This window comes from Psittacula echo, assembly GCF_963264785.1.
Source record: "Psittacula echo genome assembly, chromosome: 8".
Taxonomy (NCBI): domain Eukaryota; kingdom Metazoa; phylum Chordata; class Aves; order Psittaciformes; family Psittacidae; genus Psittacula; species Psittacula echo.
The window spans coordinates 7,419,321-7,443,102 of record NC_137744.1 but is presented as its reverse complement, the minus strand read 5'-3'; the positions used below and the strand labels follow the sequence as shown (position 1 = coordinate 7,443,102).

The 23,782-nt window shown below is 43.2% G+C and overlaps 1 protein-coding gene across 2 annotated transcripts in view; it reads left to right on the top strand.

The window, feature by feature from the left end:
* Positions 1-23,782, top strand: part of DCX (doublecortin) — a gene marked incomplete at its 3' end in the record, with an annotated part of 67,001 nt that overhangs the window by 9,695 nt on the left and 33,524 nt on the right. For both annotated transcript variants that reach the window (XM_080625090.1, XM_080625091.1), the window contains exon 2: positions 1,609-1,949. In XM_080625090.1, coding sequence (XP_080481216.1) covers positions 1,609-1,949 — 341 coding nt within the window. The remainder of the gene's footprint in view (positions 1-1,608; positions 1,950-23,782) is intronic.

Below are 23,782 nucleotides of genomic sequence, written 5' to 3'. Positions count from 1 at the left end.
GTTCAAATGTTAGCATCCTGCATCTTTCTGTGGCTGCTCACTTAGCAGTAATAAGGACACAAATACTACACAGACTGCTTTTTTAAACCTATTAAAGTCTTCTGTTTATATATACCTGTTAGTGGTCTGTCAAGGGATTGTCTCAGTGCCTCCATCAAAAATGCAACTTAATCAGCAGCAGGATGCGTACATAAACACTGAACTGGTTGCATTACATGCCTGGGCCATAAAATGCTGTGGAAATCAGTGGGCTGTTTGAAAATCCGTATTTACACTTTTGCCAATTACATGTGAAATCCTGCCCTGGAGATCCTGTAATGGAAAGCCAGACTCAGGTGCTGGGTAGGCCCTTCAGAGATGGCCAGTTTGCAGTAGGGAACAGATAAGGAAATGCAGCCAGTCTACTTATATGAAGAAAGATTTTTACTTATTCAAAACAGTGCAATCTGTATTTTGATTTCAAACCTATCGTAATACTTAAAGAACTTAATTCTGCAAAATCAGCTCAATACAACACCCAAAGAAACGCCATAAAATCCTACAGGTACCTATGTTACACCTTCAGTTCCTATTAAAATTTTATCTAATGATGAGACAAAAGCTTTTTCCTCTAGCAATGACTGAGGTTTTCTCCAGTTGCATTCTCAAGTGCTCAACAGCCTGAGTCATTTCAGACTAGACAGCTACATTCCCTTAGGGATACTGTTTTACAGTCTCATTCTAGTCATAACTCTTCTAGCGTCCATCAGATTTGCAGACCCAAAAGAAGATCCTATAAATCCTTTAAGGTGCTCTTAAAACCTTAGATAGGACTCTGTAAATCACAGACAAAGCTTGGAACTAATTTTGGATGGGGTAGGGAAGGTTTTTTTTTTTTTGATGAATTGCTAACTGTGTAACCCTTCTTTACCATGTCTAAATTGGGATTTGATGTATTTTTGGTTGGTACCAGCCATGTAAAAGCAATGGGTGGTATTTGGTGTAGTGTTTTATATCAGTTGCCACTAGTCTGTCCTCTAATAGACCACTGACACGATAACAAAGTATATTTGTTATGCCTACAAGATTTATCAGAGCTGCTTTCGGTAGACACTATTCAATACCAGGGTTTCATTATTATTCAGGCATGAGACAAAAGGTACTTTGTGGATGAATGTTGACATCCTCTTGGCAGGGGATGACAGGCTGAGGATATAGTTGGGTCTGTAAAGATGGAGATGAAGCTGGTAAACTTACAAAATAACTTAGGTGATTAAGTGAATTTGGTGTTTCAGGGCTTTCAGCAGCTTAGTTGCATGTTCAGGTGTCTGAATACCTTTAGAACTCTCAACCTTTTTTAACCCCTGGTTCATGTGGCTGAGTGGTTTGTATTTGATGTAAGCTATGGCTGACTTGCTTACTGTGGGGAAATCCTAGTCATATTTTAAATAAGCACAAATATAAAATTAAAACAAACCAAAATGTTTTCATAACAAGCTGTCATGGAAGTGCTAATGGAAAAATTATTAATGATTTGCACAATTAATGGAGGAAATGGATAAGGTCAGGTTTTCAGCTGTCCTATGGTAAGAAGTGTAGAATTAGACTGGTGTTCATTTCTTTCCAAAGGGGAGAGTTACGTTTGCTCATCTGACAACTTCTTCAAGAAGGTGGAATACACCAAGAACGTCAATCCTAACTGGTCTGTCAACGTGAAGACATCTGCCAACCAGAAAGCGCCTCAGTCTCTGGCCAGCAGCAACAGCGCCCAGGCCAAGGAGAACAAAGATTTTGTGCGTCCCAAGCTGGTAACCATCATCCGCAGCGGGGTGAAGCCCCGGAAGGCAGTGCGTGTGCTCTTGAACAAGAAGACTGCCCATTCCTTTGAGCAAGTTCTCACTGATATCACTGAAGCTATAAAACTGGAGACAGGAGTGGTCAAAAAGCTGTATACCTTGGATGGGAAACAGGTACGAGTTTTTACAGATGTTATATGTCTTTTTCTTTCTTTTATCTTGAGGCTTTGCTGACTCAGAATGATTTTTGGAGCCTAAAATTAACCTGAGATGATCACTGCCATCTGTTCTCTTAGAAGTCAGACTTCTCATGCCAGTGGTTAAGTTACTAAATTTTCACTGATATTAATATCAAGTAAAGAATGTAGCCAACAGCGTGAGGGAAACAGATGCTTCATCCTGCACGCCAGCGCGCAGTGCGTGTTGTCTGTACTAGCTAAATACTAACACGGGGAGTTCAGCTCACAGCCACCAGCTGATTTGGCTCTGGAGTCATTGCAAGAACTCTCAAGCTTTGGATTCACTCAGTGAAAATGTGTTGCTTGATTTTCCTTGCCCTCAGATGAAGGCTTGCTAAGATTGACCCAAGCATGCACTTCTGGCGGGCTCAGTAATTAGCAGGAAACCCATGGAACTCTGTTGCATTTTCTTGACTAACTACGTAAAGAAATAACATGCAGAAAGGGATTTGGGTCAGAAATGTTTAGTGGGTCATCACAATGTGCTTCATGTCTACATTTTCTTGGAACTGAAGGAAACATCTGTCTTTTGTTAGCAGCTACATAGCAATAAGCCATTTTATATTGCTGTATCTATGAAAACCCTTAAAGGAATGTGGAGGATAACTCTGGGGACTGGGAAGAAACAGATTCTTCAAGGACAGTTCTAAGCTTGATTTAAAAGTTCTGTGTCTTCTGTAACTGAGGGATGATCCTATTTTTGTCACTGTTTCTCTTGGTCCAGATTCTAGAGTGAGGCAGCACGGCTCTTGTAGGTAGGGGTGGACACTGGCTGTTCTAGGGATCGATGCTATTGCTTTAAATTAAGTATTTTTCCTATCTCTGGAGAAAATTATTCAAATTCTCTCTTGAAATACCATGCCAACCCAGGCAATGCATCCAACTAACATGCAGACTTTACATATGAAAATGTTCATCCTTCCAACCCCAAATATAGGCTTGTAAAGTGTCCTGTGCAGTCCATGTGCAGTGTCTGGGAGCTGAGAGTGGCATGGCACTCTAACCTGTCTGATAGTCTTGGGTTTTCTCAATCTTTGGATCCTGCATGTTAGTTAAAGGCTGCTTCTAACTTCAGATACACAAAAATCACATCTGCCTGTCAAAGCTTTTCTTTCCACTTGTCTCAACCCAGCATTATTTTTTTTATATGATGCATAATTTATACATAAGTGGGTGACTTTCCAGCTAGACTGTCTGTAGATACACTAGCATGCTGCAAATAAGCAGTGATACAGAGAGTGATGTACTGGAAACCTTGAAAGTGGCTGGAGGAAGAGAAAGGAAAGAGTCACTATCTGTCCTCACTGAGGAAATTATACATGGGCACAAGTCCATGTGTTTTGGGTCACAGCAGCTTTACATAGCGTTTATTAGATGAATCTGGCCTGAACGCAGCATGAGCCTACTCATGCTGACAGAGTCCTGTTCCTCTCACAGTTGTGAATGAGGACCTTAATCTGAACTTGCAAATTGCCTCAGTTCTTTGAGAGCAGCCAGCATTTTGAAGGTGAGATGTTGCTTTGGGTGATGTGCAGAAATAGGGATGTCTCATGTACTGCCATCAAACTGTTCTCTTCAGAAAGGGGCACAAAGATCTATGTAATTTAGCAGTTCCTACTGCAAGCTGCTGTCCATTGCAGATACCACACCATACATGACTCCTCTTGAATCAAGGCATAAAAGGCAATGTTGTTTGCCTCATGTCAGGTGTCAGCCTCTGATCACTATACAGTGACTGGTGCTTAATTCAGCACTGTTTTGGCTGAGGCAACCTGACAACTTCACCATCAGTTTTTGTTGCAGAAATGTGATGTCTGTAAAGACCGAGCAAAGATATGCCATTCAACTTGTTATGCTGCTTGTATAGTTCACTGTTTTATGAAATGTGATATTTCATTGTGTGTTGGGCCACCATGGGGAGTTCCATTGTGTGTAAATGTCCACACAGCATTGCAGCTATTGAAAACAGTGAGATTTTGTGATCTGACAATTTGATAATATCCATTGGGGAACTGATATATGCTTGCAGCTTACCTGGCTCATCTAGGCTTTGCTTTTATTAGATTGCAGGAAACCTTCCTTGGTTTTTTAATCCAAGTGTGTTCTTGGTGTTGAAGCTAGAGCTAGAAGCTTCTCCTGTGGGTGCAATGTTTGCTGTTAGGGTTTCCATGACATTCTGCTCCATAAAGTTTGACCTTCTGACATGACATTGGAGGTTTTTACATGCCTGATTCTGACATTAGAAAGAGATTCTTGAATGCCTAATTCTGACAAACAGTGCTTTATTTTCAGGAGAAAATATTCATGCAAAAGCACAAGCTGCTCAAAGCTGAAATCCTGACAAGAGCCCTGACAATGTGTCTCTTTGAGTGTCATCAGAGGCATGTTCCCCCCTCTGTTGTGAAGTGGTAACATTTACAAAAGGAACGTACAAAGGAAAATCATCCTTTCTTAGTCCATGAGCTGGGACTTAATGAGGGGAGATGATTATTTTATTTGGAGGCAGTTCCGTGGTGCTCATCAGTAATCAAGATGCTTTAGAAGTACAGACAATAGTGGCAATGATGGAGTGGTGTGTAAATAATTACATTCCTGTGCACTGCAGACCTGCTGCACTGGGAGTGAGAAAGCAGTTAACTGAGAGCTGGGTGGGGTGTGTTTGAATAAATGTAACAACCAAAACAACAGTGAGCTTGGGCTTTTGAAAGGAAATCCTGTTTCTTCCTATGTCTTAGGTTGTCTACAGGAATATGGCCCTTTTGAAACTGCTAAATTAGTATCTTATGTTTAAGTAGTTTATTTAACTTGGTCTTGCACATCTTTCTAATGCCTTGTACCTTATCTGTCTGTACTCAAGCTCCTTCCCTCCTTGTCCTTGATGGACATCTCTGAACTCAAAAGGGGTTTCAAACTGTTGACCAAATATGAGTCATGGCACAGAAACACAATGAAGATTTAACTTTGAACTTTTATGGCCATATAGGAAATGGGACAGGTCAAAGAATCCAGTGCATTAAATATTACAATGGATCAAATTCAGCACTTGATTTCATGACTACAACTGCTGTCATGTTGAAATGCATAATATATATTAATATACACATATGCAGGATTGAATTTGGTCTGATCTGTGGATCAGGTTGGAAACCAGTTGTCTTGAGAGATTCCTTCTCTTTCTTTAAACACTTGGTTATCTCTAGTGTCCCAAATAAGTCTGGATTCCTGGGAGCACTGGCTGCTCTATAAACACGATGACTCTTTCTGCTTCTTGTGTTTAATACACCAAATTAGAAAACAGAATGTGAGACTGAGGATGAAGTTGCATTCAGATATTTTGAATGCAATAGTCTGAGCTAGACTTTGTATAGATTTACTGTCCTCTTTGTGCTTGAGCTTCTTTCTCACTATGGTGTACAATAAATAGGTGTTTTGCTAGAAAAGCGGAAGCTATTTAATCACTGACAGCCCAGTGCCCATCTTCTGCTTCCTGCACCTTGCTTTGCAAGTGGTCTCTGTCTGCATTCATTCCTGCTTTTAAGAAGTGACCAGTAAAAGCTAATGCCTTCTGTACATACTGATCTTCTCTTTTCCTGCGCTGGCTTGTATTCCAAGGTCTGTGAGCTGTTCAGTAGGTATATGAAGAGAGGTAGTGACAAAAATCAGTTCCTTTTTTTGTGACTGGCCAAGCGGGTGATACTCTGAGGTGACCAGGATCTCATCAGGCATCTTCAGTTGTGCTTTAGCATTAAGATACTTTTTGTGGTATGGAATTCCTTCTGCTTTTTCTTTAGCTGATGTATTGCCATCTCTTAACTAAACCTCCACTTCTGTGACACAGCAATTAACATCACCAAATAAGCAGAATAAGGTGTGTTCAGAGAGGGAGAGCTTGTATGCTTCAGTTCCACATATAAATAGATATTCTGGTCAACAAGCAGGGAACTGAATGTGGTTTTAGCCATAATAACATGCCATGATCTCCTCTCCCTGTGCTTGAAGACTTCAAAGCCCAGAAGACAGACATTCATTGGCTTTTACCTAGCCCAGACAAAGTGCTTCTGTATCTGAGTGTTAGCTGTCTCATCACACGACATGACGTACATTTCCATATGTCAGGGTCTTTGTGACTGTGCTCCCAAAAGAATTTCTAGTCTTAATAAAATGGTCCCCTCTAGCAGTCCTTGCTTTGAGGAGGATTTCATGTGGCAGGTGATGAGTGAAGTTCATCTTTCTGTTTGCAAGGCTGATGCAAAGGCCTGGAAGGCCAGGCCTCCCCTCCTGGCCAGAAAAGAAGTTGCCAGTTCACTTTACATGACTTGCATCTAGGAAGAGCAGCAGCCGCAGAGGGAGAAGCAGATGACAAAGCTCAAAACAGGTTAAAGGTCTATTGATTAGATTAATGAAATTTTATCAATGTGACATAGAACAAGGCTTGTATCAAAATATACAATTGCCTCCAATGGCTGTAGCCTGTAGTTGATGCTCAGAAAGAAGCTGAATACCTCTGTGATGTACCTAGCAACATCTGCATTCCTGAAAGATGAGAGGGAAAATATTCCCTCTAGAGCCCTGGAGATGCTTAACTTACACCCTGAGGCATGAGGTTCAAGGTTACAAAGCAAGCAAATTGCTTTGTGTTCTTACACATGTCGAGGGGTAAAATGTCAGAAACTCTTCATCCTTCTGAGCCTAGATAATTCTGAGATACAGAAAAACTGCATTCAGGTAACCCCAAAACAAAGCAGTTTCATGCACTTGTGTAAAGCTGAGATCTAGCCCAAGAACAAAAGGGAGGGAAGAGCAGGAGATGTGTGCAAGTGTATTTTGTACCCTGCCTCCTGCGAAAGGCCCTGCATCAGCCAGTACTCACAGAAGAGAGGTGAGTCCCATTTTCCCTCCCTGCTGCATGAAGCTGTAACAGTGAAACCGTATCTGGTTTGCATCTTTTTCTCAGTGCTTCTTGCTAAGATTTGGCAGGCCTTGCAGGAATCTCCCTCTCTGGTACCAAGAAGCCAGGTCTAGATGGAAGAATTGTGCAGGCAGGGTCTTTGCCCATAGCTGCCTCCCCGATGGGTCCCTCAGGGTGAGGATTCCTCCTAGCTTCACTCCTTCTCATTGCTTTTGCAGACTTCTCTCACTTAGAGCGTTTGCATGAGATTATTCCTCTCTAGCAACCATGTGTCATGCGAGGAAGGTTAGTAATAATGCATGGGCTGAAGAACTTCTGAACCCAAGTCATTTACACCACAGCCTAGTTCTCTCTCTTTAGGGAGCTCTTAGCCTAAGCTGGGAACTCAGCATTGCCTGATTCATGCTGTGAGTAGACACTAACACAGACAAACCCTATTAGTCTGCAGGTATCCCTTAGGGATTTTATCACTTGCTAGAATGAATAAGCCAAGCTTCCATGAATGTGTATCTAAGTACCTATGATAAAATATTCAGAAGGCTTTCTGAGATGTTCTTCAGAAACCTTATGCATATTAATTTCTGTTTACTTAGGTCTGTGGGCCACAGAATCTGAGTGAAAAGGGGCCACTGGAACACTGTGAATCCTAATTCCTGTACTTATCAAAGCAGACACAGTCTGATCTCAGCAGCTAAAGTCTTGACCAAATCTGTTCTCTTGTGAGCATTGAGGCTGACTTGTTTGCCATCAGTGTGGTCTTAAATCAGCTCCCCAAGGCTTGTATGGAGCAAGGGGAGACAGCATCTTGCAAACTTTGGATGTTTTGCTGCTGCTTTTCTCAGCCTCAGATTCTGGAGGAGGTGTTCTGCTCAGGCCTGCCACGCAGCAGGGTTTGGAGCCTTCACTGGCATGTTCTTGTTGTGCAGATACTGGCTAGGGCTGTGGTGAATCCATTGTCTTCCTAAGGCAGTTAGGCTCCAAGCCCAAAAGCAGGCTCTGGACTTGCACTGCTGCTTGCTGAACGTTGTGGGGTTTCTAGAAGCAGAAGCCTTGCTATTTGACATGTACTGACCACGATGCACATGAACACCTGCTCCTGGTGTCACAGATGGCAGGCTGTCAAAATTACTGAAAGATGCAGTCACATCTGACCTGGTGACCTAGAAGTACGTGGCCCCTATTACTGAATCCTGCTGCTATTCACACCCTGAAAGAGATGTATGCTAAAAATTCAATCCTCACCAGCATCTTTATTTTGGCAGTTCTTTCTGTCATACAGAGTGACGTGTTCCCCTTTTACTCGGAATCCCAGGAGAGAAGAGGATTATTCACTGTAGTGCCAGAGGGTTTAAGTGGGAATAAATGGGCTGAAAATGAGCAAGGAAATTGGGTTGAATACTGGGAGCTGAGACAGACCAAGAAAGCCTTGGAGTTTTTTCCACTGCCAGTTTGTATTCTCACATGAAACTAAGTTTCTGGTTCTTTTTTGGTGCTCAGCTAGAAATCTCACCAGTTTGAATGGGAGTCCCTGAGAGGGAGCAGGTTACATTGAATGTATTCTGAGCAAGCATCTACCTCAATGCATGAACTCAAGTTAATGTCTTATTTCTTTTGATCAGGTAGAATAGAAATAAGTGTATTTTCCCTGTTTGTAACAGGGAAATGTCTTGCTTATTCTGGTGTGCTAAGGTTCCTGAGAATCTGATGGTAGTAGTTTGCCGTATTTCATATCTTGTTGCAAGTTCCATGTCGTCTTCTTGCGTGCTTGAAACCACTTCTTCTCAGCTCTTACTGGCCTGTGATGCAAAGGCTGTTTTCACTTTGTAGCAGGTAAGTTATGGCACAGCATATACTTAATTTCTTTAGGAAGAGCCTGCACTAGATATGAGTAAAAGCACACAGCCTAACAACAGAGAATGGAGCTATCATCCAGCACAGCAGCATCTCGTCCTCTCTTGTCCCTGGAACAGCACACAGAACTGAAACAGTGATTATTCTTTTTTATATATAGTATGTGCATTTTGAGGAAGCTTAAGTGTTAAAGAAATGAATACACATTGCAAAGGGCCCAGGCTCAGCGTGAGAGATTGTCAAAAGCCTTCTCATCTTGTCTTCTGAACATGATGCCAGTGTCATTCAGAGGTCTCTATGGGACAGTAAGGCAGCAAGTGACGGCTTTGCTCAAGAGCACAGGATAACAGCTTCCATCCACCCTCAGGTCTGCCAGGGATGACAAAGACATTGGCACAGAAATGTGTGTAATAAAAGTATGTCTAAAGGAGTTGAGGAGAAAAAAAATTGGATCCAATCCATCCAGATTTTGAGTTGGCTGAGGTAGGCCCGCACGTGTGGGGAAGCACAAAGACAAGCAACAAGAGGTGAGGGCTAGTCCAGCTTGTGTTCAGTGCTGCAGCAAACTGATTAGCACACAGAGCTGGAAAAGCAACCTGCTCCTGCAGATCTGCTTAGCTCTGGTTTCAGACTGAACAGGGAAAAAATAAGTAAGGCCAATACCCAGAGCATTCCCTGCTCCAAGCCATAAGTCACACCCTCTCCCCTGTGAGCATACAGCCAGTCCTTTCTGAACTAACAGCCGTAATTCTGGTTTCCTGGTGAGCAGGAAGCAGGGTGTGTATGAGTACACACATGTGTCTGTCTACATTTTAGTAAGTGTTGCAGAACACAACTCTGCAGCTCAACTTGCTGTCTAAGCAATCTAAACTCTCCATTTAGTTAAAGGATCCCAGGGACTATTGTGCTTTAACAGTGATATCCTCGAGTCATATTATGGTTTTTTCTTCACTTATTCTAATAAACCAAATGTGTTTTGCTGGAGTCTTTAACAGTACTTTGAAAATGTTTGCTTTCTTTTCAATTATTTTTTGAGCTAAATGGAAATCTCAGTGTCATTAACAGTTCTCCAGTTATCCACATAATATAAAATAAATGGGAAATCTGTAGATATTGGCACATGATCCTTTTCTCTCATTTTTATCTTGAGAAATACTTCATATCCAGGATTTTTCAACTCGAGTGGGTGTAAAATATAGGCTGCTTTTTACTAATTCTTTTTTTCCCCAAATGGGGGACTTAGTTATGAACAAAATGGACAAAAGCCAGACATGGGGAAGATGAGATAATATGCACCATTCATCAAAGGATTTTTTCCAGGGGATTTTGCTGCAGTCAGAATTGGCGGGAGAGGTCAGGCCTTCCAGTGCTCCAGGTCTGAGCGCTGTTATCTGGAGGACAATGAACACAACCAGCTTTATCAGCTCCATAGGAGTAATTATGCAGCCAGTGAGCCTGCAGGGCAGCAGGGGAGAGCATGACTCCAGGCTCCTTCCTCCTGCTTCCCTGCCCTCACCATCTGCTCTGTGCTGCTTATCTGGTACTCAGTCCCCTGCGGCTGCCAGGGCCCACAGTTCTGGTTCTGCTGCTGCCTTTCTGTGGACATCGCTCCCTGGTTGTGATGGGCCAGTTCAGAGAGGCTGGGAATGGTGAGTAGTGGTGTAGCTGTTCTCTGGATGTCTGATGGTGAAAACACAGCTTCTGTACTAGATAAATCAACTGAAATGAAAGTTAAAATTGTGAAATCCACAATGTGGCGTAACATAAGTGTGACTTCTGCAAGACAAGCTTTCACCTTGATGCTCTATTAGCATAGCATAATAGAACAAAATCATGGATAGGGGAGAGCCAGTGGACACTTGGACTTCAAAAAATCATGAGGAAAAAGACTTCTTCAAGAATCTATTAAGGAATCTGTGGTAGTGATAAGAAGGGAAAATATTATCACAGATGGGAAGCAGGTTTAGAAGAAGAAAACAGGGTAGAAATACCTTTTTATCAGTAAAAATTAAGTATCATGATACAAGTGGTGTTTACTGTTGTCTTGAGTGATCTGGAAGTGGAATTACTTGGTGAAGATGATGAAGGAATTATTGTGATAAAGAAAGTTGGGAGACAAGCAAGAGACTCACCAAGATGTATTGGATGTAATGGAAACTTACCAGTGTAATGGATGATCGTAAATGCAAAGCAGCAAACACTGGTAGAAATTACTTAGCTTTTCAATTAAAAATAACTATTCTGAGAGGATTGGTCTTGATGAGGCAGGCAAGTAAAGATTATCTTAGCACAGAATCCAAACAACATGCTAAAGCATATGGTATGCATTCAAAATTCAGACAGAAAACAGCTTTATAAAATATTGCCATGTTCCATTTACCCTTCCATTTCACCTCTGCACATTCACAAATGTGTTTCAGAATATGGAAGTAAATAAGAAGCTCCTCCACTGACTGTATTGTAGCGCTCTGCAACTTCCCATCTTCTCTTGAAGCAGCTAGAAGGGGTGGGTAGCTCATGCAGGTGCTTGGTAACTCTTGTTGATGCAGTATGTTATAACTGGAACTTCAGTACAAATGTGCCTGCATGTATGAAACTGGGAGTTTGCCTGTGGCTGGGGTATTGAGATGACCTGGTACCCGGTAAGTAAATGTCCTTTGGAGGTCCAAGGTGTCTAATTATGCAAAGATGTAACTCTACAGATGGGATATACCTTGGAGAGGTGACACGTGTCATCCCCCTGCACGGTGGAACATTTGAAATGGGTTTGTCAAAACTGCATGGAGTGATCCTACTCTTTATATTCATGGCACACAATAAAGTGCTTGTGAAAGTGATGTTCTTAATGTGTGTGGACATCTCCACTCTTCAGCCAGGTGTGTTGTGTAGCCATTAACTCAGGATCCATAACCTCTGTTAACCACTTTGTTGATGTCTAACTTTTGCACTGTCTTCATATCTACAAAATAGTTTCATTGGAGTAGGGATCAAAATTACACCCTCCACTCTTCTCCAGTACCACCTAGGATTTACAGGAGCCTAGGATTTGAATAATGGAAACACACAAAACTGCAGTGTAGCCATTTCAACTTTGTCAGGAATTTTAAACTGAGCAGATAAATTGTTTGGGGACAAATGCTGAGAAGCAAAAATCCATCTGAAACCTTAAACCTGTGCAGCTTCCATCATGGAGCTCTGCTTTTCGGAAAGTAAGAGGGCTAAACTTCCTTGCCTCAAATGTGCACATATCAGGAACCTTATCAACTGCTGGCAGGCTGCAGGATTACATGTAAATTAAGTGTATCAAAGAGTCGAGTCAGATCGCCAACATTAGGAGCTAAGAATGTTATTCTTGCCTACTTGAAAGCCCTTCATAATGGATTAGAAACAAGAACTTACATCTCTTAATACCAGCTGAAAATTAAGGCATCTTTCTGCTTCTAGTGAATTTTAATACTTTGAGAGTAAACAGTGCTGGGGATTTCCTTCATTTTAGACAACCCCAGTCACCGAGGGTTGCAGAACCATGTGTGCATTTCACAATCGAAATGAAAGCCATAAGGCTGGCTGAGTTGTGTGTCAGAGTCTCCGTTGAGTTGTTGGTGCATTATTTTTAGCACTGTAAAGCAACAGAGTTCTTTGCAATCTTGGCATTTCTTGCAGTTTCAAAATGGAGAACAGCTTTTGAAATGTCTGCTTTCCCTTGAATTTTTATCCATATCATGAGCTTCTTCATACAGTTTTTGTGCTGCTCTTGGCAGTGATTTAGTGCCCAGCAGCGCAAAACTGCTCCATTTTATGCTGTTTCTGCAGAATTCTTTTTCTTCCAGAAAATAGATGGTGGAAAAAATGTTTTCTGATCCTGACCTTCATTGTTTGGGTTGTTTCCAATTGCATGTGTGAAGTGTCGAATTTAACGCAAAATGGACAGTAAACAAGGAAAAGAAGTTGGGCTAAATGTGGATGGACTGAGGGCTGATTTACAGATCTTGTACTACTTAATATTGGTGAAAACCAACTTGATTTTTCCTTCTAGCACATCTCACCAAAGACTTTCTTCCTCTCAAAAGCAGAAGGGAGTTGCTACAGGAATTACCTTATGTCACAGATAAGAGGGAGTGTGCTCAGGGATTCAAGCAGCAAGAGTGGGGCTCAGGCTCCTGGCATGTATCCTCGATTCAGCTGCAGTGTGTGACCCAGGTTAAACCAATTAATCTGGTGTTTTCAGACAGATGTGCCTTGACACTTTTAAACTCCTGAGGAGGCTGACATGAGGCTGTTAATCTGCCTTAAATGTTCAACTTTGAAAAGTTTTCACACATCTTTGTCTTAGCTGGTTTTTGGTAAAATGAAGTAAGATTTATTCGAACTGCTGAGAGCTGGAGGGATGATGTAGGTAAGGGCTTATATTGATCAGGGTTTCTCAACTCTGGTTTTTTTCCCCAAAGGACTGCCTAAATTCTATAGGAAGAATGTCTATTACCCATTTCTAACAGGTTTCTCACAGCTAACATTGTTATACCAGTCAGTAAAACATTCAGCACAGTTGGAATGTTCATTTATCTCTCTATTTTTCCCCTCCCATTCTATTCATTCTCTGCTTGTGTGCATGGGGATTTGCCTGTTTGCTTTCCTTTCCTTGCCATATTGTTTCAATTATCAGACAATCTTTTTTTCACCTCCACTTGACTTATATGTGGGTTTGACTTACAACTGGGACAATACGGTCATTCTGGCAGCTGTATTGTGAGCCACCTTCTGCTGCTTTTTGGACCACCAGCTAAGATTGATGTAGAATATTAGGTCTCAATTGCATCATAACAGACTCCATTCCTTTTCTTTTCACTGCAACCAGATATCACACACAGGACACCTGGGTTTAGTGCTCCAAGGGTCTGGCTTCTAAAACGGACTACGTGTCCGGGTTCTGCCCCCTCAGCGGGTAAGATCCATTGAGGGTGATCTCTTCTTGTATCTGGTGCCATACTTAGGCAGGAGACAAAGCGGAGATTGATTCAGTCCCAACCTTCCCATGTGCTTCCTTTCCATAAGTCACGGTTTCACTGCTGCTTTGTAGCCTGGCAGCTGCAAGGGCTGGTTGCTTGGTGACGCTCTCAGCAGCACAAAGAGCTCTCAGCTGGGAGGCCAGGTCTGTCTGCCACAAACAGCTGGGGTAATTTTATTTGTCTTTCTCTTGTTCCTGATAATTGCAGGGAGCTGAATCAAAGTCAACATAATAGAAAGGGGAGCACCAGCAGATACTATTTATGGCTTCTTTAACATCTACCTTTTTCTCCCTGAGTCAGGGGGGTGACAGCGTGTGCCAGCAGTGGGCTGTGATTTCAGAAATGCAGGAATAAAATTAAAAGGCATGATTTCCACTTCTGGTTCAGGCAGGTTCTTACCAGGGCCTATACAAAAGCAACATGTGAGGTTGGGGTTTTGGATTTATGAATCATTGTTCCTTAATCCAGTGTGTGACTGCCTGCCTGTTCATTCTTTGTAATAATCATATGCTGCATGGTCACGTCTGTGAGATAGCTCTTAATGACTTTACTAGAGAAGGATCCACCACTCCTCAGATTTTGTACAAGGTGAAAATGTTGTGATTTAATGATCTGGGCACAGGCGTTCATTTTAGGAACTCCTGGATGCTCATTTCTGCTCCAGTGGAGGCTGTGTCATCCTAAGTTACCTGGTGTTTCAGCTGATTTCTACTTGGGGTCAGGCTGGCTGGACCTAGGCACAAGAAGGTACAGAGGAAAAGGTGATGGGACATTAGTACTGCTTGGCTTGTGCTTCTGGTGTAGCAGGACTTCTCAAGCCAGTCTTGGTACTACCAAGTGCTGAGCATGCCAGCTCAGATGGGTAGTTTAATTATGCAAAGTGTTATGTGGCAACCAAACAATTAAACCTTAACACTGAATATTAACATTTCACTGGTGACATGCACACTAACATGGATAAACTGATGCATGAGCATGCTAAAGGATCTGCTGTTAAAATCCAGGCCAGAAAGTGGTTTGTGCATTTTCTTCCTTGATCGAAAGCCCTCAGGTACCAAGAAATAAAACCACCTTTTGAGAGTTTGGGCTGCTGTTCCTAGCGCTAAAGTCAAGGAAGACTGAGGAATGTGAACTGAAGTGGAAATGAACCTGCCTAACACAGTGCTAAATCTGGCATGCAGAGCTGCTGAGGGAACTAAGTTGGTGAGATCTTCTGATCTGGGTGTGAAAATGAGGACTTACACTGACAATCTGGAAGAGCAGGTGTTACAGGAGACACTCTGGGCTTTTAGACCTGGTTTGTATGCCCACACACCTGCACAGGACCTTATTACATGAACCTTTTTAGTGAAGAGATAGCAACCCAAGTGGTGTTTCTTTGTTAAAAACCACGTGATTGAGCTATAGTCTCTTTCTTCTGTTCTGAAAACATTTTGTCACTCTAATCCAGGTACTCATAGCGTAGTTTTCATCCCTGAGCTGGTGCTTCCCAGATATTTTTGTGTGCATGGTGTTTACATAGATTTTGTTGATTCCAAATCTAACAGTTTTTCTCATTAATTACTTTCCAATTTACTACTTCAGATGTAGGTGTATCGAGACAATAACCAGGCAATCCTGTAGCTCATGCTTTAGGGTTTAGAGTGATCACTGGAAGGATCAAGAAGGAACTGGTGTCTCCAAGCAGCATGATGCAAAAAGATGGATGTGGATTTGTGAAGGAGGAGCTTCCCTCCCCTGTCTACACCCACCGATGAACTGATCCTCTGTGTCAAATCCTTATGTAAATGTAATAGCCTAATCCCCTTGTCCTAATGGGAATTTCACACCTTAATCCTCTCTATGTTCAGGAGCAAAGACATTCCTACTAGGCAGTTTGACGAAGGCATCCTATTTTGAGATAAATCACTGTGTAAGTTTGTGGTAATAGGGAAACTGTAGTCTCTGATTGAAGACTGAAGTATGTCACTAAAAAAGCGAGGGGATTATGTTCCTAAATTGTCAGTGGATTTCAGAGGATTTGCCACACCAAATGAGACCATTAGCTTACCAAGTCCTTCATTTTACCCCTGGCTGGCTCTTTTTGCTTTAGCTGGAAATGCTCCCTGGTGATACAGTTGAGTCTATAGGAGTGGGAGGAACAGGATTCCCTCCTGATCCCTGCGGCAACCCAGGTTATGCCTTGCAGCTTGTCATCGCTGCTTGTGTGCTGGGCTTCCACTGCTTGAGCTGGAAGAAGTGTCACCCAGTGTGTGTGGTGGTGTTCTGAATAAATCTGTAATTTACATTATCATGTAACAGCAAAGGAGTAAAAAGGCGGAAGTATATAGCACATGGGAAGGCCTGGGCAGTGCCTTGAACTCATCCTTTTCTATATAGGTATGTGTTAATCTCTTAGTCGTGGATACTTATTTCTTACCCAGCTGCAGAGCCTCATCCAGAGCTCACTGAAGTCTGTAGAAGACTTCCACAGGCCATGACCTCAATCTGATGATCTAATGTATTCGGCGCCTTCAATGACAAAGGAGAATTGCCACTTCTGAAAAGAAGGATGCACCAGTGTGTTTCACATCACAGCTGAGAAGTAATTGCATTACACACAGAGGCTCCTTTTCTCAGACTCAGGAGGACCACATTTGTATCTCTTGTGCTGCTGGTTATGCAGATAATTGTGAATGCAAATCATGCAACTGGATGTGCTGTTAGGAAGCACCATTCCCTCAGTCTGTTCGTGCACACACACAGGCAGGGTGGATCTTAATCAGCTGCGGATTAACCACTAACACAAAACACAATGTGTGCACAGCTTTACAAGCAGCAGTGGTTAGCTGGCCATTTGGAAGAAATCTGTGTACATGTGTCCTGTTATTTCCACTGCCAAAGCTTTTCCAATCCAGCCTTTTGTTTTAGTTTATTTCTCACTACAGAAGCTTGTTGCTCTGTGCCCTGCTCTCTTGTTGCAGCTCCAGTCCCTCTTGGCTGCTCTTTGTTTGCCCTGTTGTTACTGGATGCTGCAGTGTGAACTCACTTCTCACTGGTGCACGAATGAGGCTCTTCAACAGTCAGGCCTTTATATCTATTCTCTGCAGAGCCTATTCTACTGGTGCAACCCTTTGAGCATTTGCGTCCAAAATGCCAGCGCAGTGAGTCAAATCTGCTGCTACACAAGAGAGTCTACACAAACTAAGCCTTGATTTTTTTTCCCCAGGCCAGCTGGCTGTGGAAAGTTTTGTTCTTTGTAACTCTAAATACTTGTGTTGTTTTCCATCAAATTTGCCTGTAGCTCACGTAAGCGTTTGTGGCTTTCCCTTAGGAATGATATCACTGTCCCAGCTCCTGTGGAGCAAAGGCTGGAAAATCTACTTTATGACAAACTATAATTTAAGAGTCGGCAATGTCTGATCTAGCAAGAAATGCAGTTTTGGAGGGGAAACTCTTACCCAGTTATTTAAATGCTTCTGTCACATAGAATAAACCCATCTGTAACAGCAAAGGTCACTACATGCCCAAGAGCTACTCTGAAACCATTTCTTTACTCATCTCCAGCATGGATTTAGTGACCTGTGTGCTTTCAGCCCCACAGAAGGGCTCCCCCCTCATGCAGATGTCCCTGCTCTGGCTGGGTTCAGGTTTTGACAGGAACCCCTGAGAAATGTAGAGGCAGCTGGGAAGTAGTCAAGTCTATGTGTGCATCCCCTGCAGATGCAGCCTTTCCTGGGATTTTCTAATGGTTTCGGTAATTGCAGGTTATTTTTGCAGCCTGACTAAAGCAATTCTGATATTTCCTGGGTCTGACGCCCTATGTCAGCATTTTCATGGACCGAAGGTGCTTAATCAGATTGTGTTTATCTCCACACTCACCATTTTGTATCTTTACTACAGACCTAAGCCAAGAGTTTGAAACAATTTATTACAAAGAGTAAAAGGAAGGAAAAAGTATCTCATTGCAGTTCAGGCAGAAATGACACAACCCAGAGGCTTCTTCCAGCCTCACTGGATCATGTCTTGAGCAGAGCTTTGTGTCCAGCCCACCTTGTCAGCCAGCACAAGGAGGGAGCGGAGCAACACTCACTCTCTCCCTGCCTTTCCAACTCTGATGCCCCACTTAGCACTTAGCAATGTTGTTCCGTGGGGCTCTGTGCTGTCAAATGGAAATTATACCAGTAGTAAGTGCTGATTAATATAAAGGCGATTGCAGGTAATACATGACTGCTCGAGTTTGTGGGTGTACTAGCACAGATCAGTTGCAGCAGCTGTTCAGAATTGCCTTGCATTGCTTCCCTGGACAGAAATGTGGAAAATGAACACAATAAACATAAAAGCCTCAAGGTTTTTATTGTTTCCATCAGGCTGTGCTGCACTAGTGACAGTAAAGGGCTGGGATGGTGAGCCAGATTCTCAGCATAGGCCTATTGGCCTTGCTCTCAGTGCAAAGCAGCTCAAGGCACCATTCTCACTGGGGGATGGATAGTGGTGTGTGCCCTGACAGCAGGTCCCAGGAGTGCTGAGCCCAAGGTAGGTGCCATGCCTCTAGGATCACTGGGGCAGCAGACACTCAAACAGCCACTGCTGCAGCATTTTGTGGGGCCCAGAGCACATCTCTTCTGTGCTGTCAGATGGTGTGGAATAGGTCTTTACCTTGCCCTCACCATACCCTCATCTGCTTCAGCTGCCTCCTGCTGACCCTGTCACCCATTCCCCTGGTCTTTGCACATCAGTAATGCTGATGTCAGGTCATATTGGCTCTGACTGGTGTCAGTTGGGCACCATGTCCCAATATTTGAACTCCTTCCTGAGAAAGCTATTTCTGTGCTGCCAACAGGGCTAGACTTAATGTGAGACATGGGAGGCTGTCTTCAGCTACCATCAATTACCAGTTAAGTGGATTTACAACAACTAGGCATGATACTCCAGCTTTTTGTCCCCTTTCCTCCTTTTAGCTGAACAGCTGGGAGGAAGATGCTGAACTCTCAGTGGAGAACTGTAAAAGAATTACTTGTGGGTAGCACCCATGTAATTCTCCCTGAGCTGGCACAGTGGCAGAGATGATATTTCTGACAGCACTCAAAACAAACATGTTCCCAAAGCACAGTGTATGCAGGTCTTGAACTTGCAGCAATCCATTAACAGGGCTAGTTTGAGAGCTGACTGTCACATTTTGGGCTATGTTGGCAAGAAACCTGCTAGGAAAATTGTTCCTTCTTGACAATAGAATATTCCCAAAGCAGGATTTTGAGATGCTGTAAATGGGAAAGTCTGGGGTGCTATTTGCAGAGCAAGAACTGATAGAAGTCTGGAAAGCTGTATTAAAACCACTGCAGATTTATTGATTTACACTAGGTGATAATCTGTCCCTAAAGCTGCTTTTAAAACTAATGTAGTTCTTATTGCTTGTCCCTGTCCTTCCTAACAGTGTTACTTCTGTTCCTTGCTGAAGTGCTGACAGCTTAAAAATGTATTTGGAAAGGGTGTTCAGAGGATTTTGAACATGATACTGTTAATAGGAGCGTTGTTCTACCAGTCTCAGCAATTACCCAATTTCCTCTCAGGGCAAATCTGCCATTTTAGCCACTTAAGCACCAGATGCCCACCTTGTGAAGCAATCTTTACTATTTGCTCCCTGCTAAATTACACCCAGCATCCGAGGCAGCTCCAGGCAGAGATTTGGTGTTTGTCCTCTTCATTGCTGCAGAGGAGGGAGGGGGAAAAATGCAGAAGAAAAACCTTTTCTTATTTATCCAACCTGAGCAGGTCAGAATAATTTCTAAGCAACTGCATCGCTGTAGCACAGAGCCCTCAGCAGAAGGGGCCAGCCCAGTACTGACCTGCAGCATCTGTGCTGGTGCGGGAAGCGCACATCCTCCCCAGCAGCAATGAGGTAACCCAGCTCCCAGCAAATCCTTTGTTTAAGGACTTGCTTGAGCTCAGTGGGAAAGCTGAGCCGCCTGGGCTGTGGCAGATGAGCTGCCTTTAGCAGGAGAGAAAGGAGCTCCAAGAAATGACTTCTCCTCTTTGCCTTAGAAGGGAAATTTTCCTCAGAGGTGCTTTCCTATTTACCTTGTGTGTATTCTGCTGGTGCTGTTTGCACATGTCAGAGACGGACTGTTAGCCAGCCAAGCTCCTACTGTTCAGTGTTTTCCCTAGCCCAGGATACAGCTCCTTTTTCCTTTTCAGCAGGGCATAGGAGAAGTAGGTTTAAAGATTCTACTTTGGCTCAGTAATTTACAGGGTGTTTACAGTGATGTAGTGAACAGGCAGAGTGGACCACTGAGGCAATACTGTGGTGTCCAAATATCTGGTGAGCAGAACTGGACTTTATCAGTCTGGCCATTTGTCTGTTTATGCTGGAGAAGACAAAGAGACTTCAGAGTCCAGGATTCCCCCTTTCCTATGGAGGTAATTTACAGACTTTTACTTAGGGAGACAACGTCTGCCTCAGGTTGCACTTGGCTTGTCTGCTGTGCAGAGGCCATTAGCAACCACTTGTCATCAATGCTGGAGCAAATGACAAGCAACTGAACCTGGTCAGAGGAGGGTGAGGTTGAAATCCACTTAGTGTGCTGAAAGGAAAATAGGAAAATGGTTGGCTGGAGAGGATGAGGGAGCTATCTTGAACTTCCCAATGTGAATATGCATGCACCCAAAGGCTCAGCATCCTTACCTCAGAGCTGGCTGTCACCTGTAGCATCAAGTGCTGCAAATTGAGGCCTTGGCCCCAAACTGATTATTTGTAAACTGGACACACTTGTAATCTAGCAAGAGATTTAATCCTGTTAGTGAAGGTGCTTGCTTATTGCTCAGCTGGCCAGAAAGACCCTGATTTTCAGTCTTGCTTTGCACTCTGTGTTCAATTTAAATTGGTGTAAATGAGTGAACAAAGCCTGGGGCTGCAGGAAATGTGATCTAAGAGCAGCTCTGGTGTTGTGGGTTCCCCAAAGCCACAGCAAATCAGCAGTGAAGTCAGTACAGGGCTCTCTTGCTTTGCCATGGCAGCACTGCTTTGGAGACAGCTTTGGTTTGTACGGGCCATTGCCAAGATGCTTCACCAATTCATATTAGTGTGGTTGGCGGATAGGTGATGAACAGCTTCCACGTGTGGCTGTGGAGGGAGACTGGTAAAGAAGGAGACATTTTTGTATACTCCAGTGGGCAGAGAAGTCAGTCTGTTAAAAGTAAAACATACATCAGTACAGGAAAATGAAAGGCTGCCGGGGGGCATCTTGATTCCTTCTGACACATTTGAGACATCTTGTTTAGTAAGTAGCTGTGCTTAGAGTAAACTGTAAAAGGTTTTAGTCCTTGAACACCAGTAATTCAGCTATAGAAGACAGCCAACGTTTGCCTCATGAGGAGATATTATAACAACTCCTCTTGCTTTCTATCCCTCTTTCTCCCCTATAGTAAGAAAGGAGATGGATATTTAAATATGTGAGTTACCAGTGCATGAGGTTTGGACAGTGCTTTTTTGGTATCTGCCCAGAAGAAAGTAAGGGGGGGATATACTAATTCAGTGCAAGTTAGTCTTATTTCTTTGCCTGATGTAATGGGATAAAAAGAAGGCAGTGGTATAGGAGCCAAGTCATTTTCCTGTAGTCTGCAGGAGGGAAGTTTAGTGCATCTGGAAGGCAGCAGTGCAGAGAAAGCGTATTTGTAATCAAACTGGCATATGGAAAAGAAGTGTTATGGCAAATCTGCGTCAAAATAAGGGTGGTGTCAAATTGGGCTCAAATTCAGGAATCACAGGTGCCAAATGGATGAATTTCAGTTCAAAGTTTAGAATCGTTGTGATTCCTGTGGTTATTTTGGTTTCCTTTTTCAGGCTGTCCCAGCAGGCGGCATGAAAGATTAAAAACATTAATGTAAAGACACTGACAGAGGAAGACAGAGTCTCTGCTTCAGGAATGTAGAATGGGAAGACCGGGAAATGCTGATGAAAGGAAGAAGTACTTGTGATTCAATCCAATATAGGACACTCCTTAAGTTTTCCAGCCCTCAAAAGCTGGGTGGTAATCTGCAGAAATGGATTTACATCTCTACAGAATAGGATTACTTTGGCTAATCATACCTTTGAATTTGGGGGGAAAAAGAGCACCTTCCAAAACAAGCAGTCAGTCAAGCATAAGAATACTTCAGGCACCTCATGCATGGTGAAGTTATTCAAGGGTGACTGAAAATCCAGGGAAATCAAATACATTTGGAGAATAGCATCAAAGAGATCTTGGTGTTGGATGCAGGTTGACACATCCTAGGAGGCATGTTCCCAGCGCAGCTCAGATATGTTACAAACAAAGCACGTGTTATTGTCCTCATTTTAGGGATAGGAAATGGTCACACTGATCCTCAAAGTGGCCAAAGTGCCCTCTGCTCATTGATCTGTCTTTGCCTTCCAGCCTCAGGCTGCTTGGCTTGTTGAGGTCGCCCAGCAGATATGACAGCTACAAGATAACTTCAGCATTCCCCTTTTTCCCCCTCCCTGGCTGAGTGATCCTTTCCCACACCTTCCTCATTTCCCCCACTGATGCAGCCTTGTTCCTCACAGTACTTCAAAGGTTTATTTCTATTTTTCCATGTCAATTAAACTAAACTCCCAACAGCATGGTGCTTAACTGCTACGCTATGTGCACTCCATGCCTCTGCAACATTGCCCCTCCTGGACAAAGCATGTGGACAAACTCCATTTATCAAAAGAAGGACTTTGGGGAGAGTGTAATTAATCTTCACTTATCCCTGGAGAACTGCAAGGTGGAAACGGGTCTGTAGGTGTGAACAGCTGAAATGACTTGATTTTTTTCACAGCCCCAAAATGAACAAAGAATTCCTTGTGGGAGCCATGTGCATGGAAAATAATACAAGATGAAAGAAGAGGCAGCAAACAGGCTGGTGACCTAAGGCTTGGGGTCATTACTTGCCCCACGCATAGCTAGGTAGGAGAACCTCTTCCTACATCATTAGTCCATCACAGGGAACACAATAACTTAAAAAAGCAGGAGAAAGGAGAAGGGAATTAGCTCAAATGGAGTGAGTAGTGCTTTTTCAGCATCCTTTACAAACATTGAAGCTTACTATTTATTATAGAGAATGCATTTCTAGCTTTTTTGCTGATTAGATAAATAGTTTTTCCTGTAATTGGGAGCACCTGGATGCACAGGGAATATCCTGACCCTCCTGGTCAAGTCTGCTGGCAGCAGGAATGGTTGGATGTCTGCACTCTACCTGCCCCAGGCTGGTGTTCTCTGAGGCACTGCCTGCTCACCTGCCAAAGAGCAAGCTGGCTGAAGCCCATCCAGACAGGATTCTGGCCTGCAGTAGGGTCGTGGAAGGGATCTCAACCTGTTCTTGGCATGCACTTTGTTCCTTGCTTTGCCCAGGAGGTTCAGTGCCTGTGATCTGCAGTCCCAAGGGACTTCTGTGGCCATCTGCTTCTGGTGAGCTGGGTCTCAGTACACTAATCCATCCCTTTGGAACCTGTGAATTTGGTCTTTGTTATCTTGTGTTCTGCTTAGGGAACATAAAGAGGGAAAAAGAAAAGTGCAAGGCCATTGTTAGTACACCTTACACCTTTTCTTTTTCTTTATTCTCCCTCCTCCTGAGTTGGTTTTTTTTTTCCATTCCCTGCTACATTTGGAGTGTAAATTTGGGTATTCACTTGGATTTGCAAAACTGCAAATACTTCGGGGCACGAGTTCCTAAGAGGGTTCCTTTTACCTGGAGTGCTGAGGCACCAGCTAGGATCTGCCAGGTGCCTTGACTGCTTCCCAAATCTAATACCTCAGCAATGACTTGATATTGGGGCACTCACATTTGGAAGCTGCCTTCCCCAGTGGCCCAGTCCTGCCTGAATCACTCAGCACTGAATTAATGTCAGTAGTGCTGTTCTCTGTTGGGTTTCCTGGGCACAGCTGAGTGACAGCAAAGATGGTAGCTTTTCCCCTTACACAGAAGCAAATATATAGATACAGATATATAGATATATATAGATAGATAGATATAATGTGTGTGTGT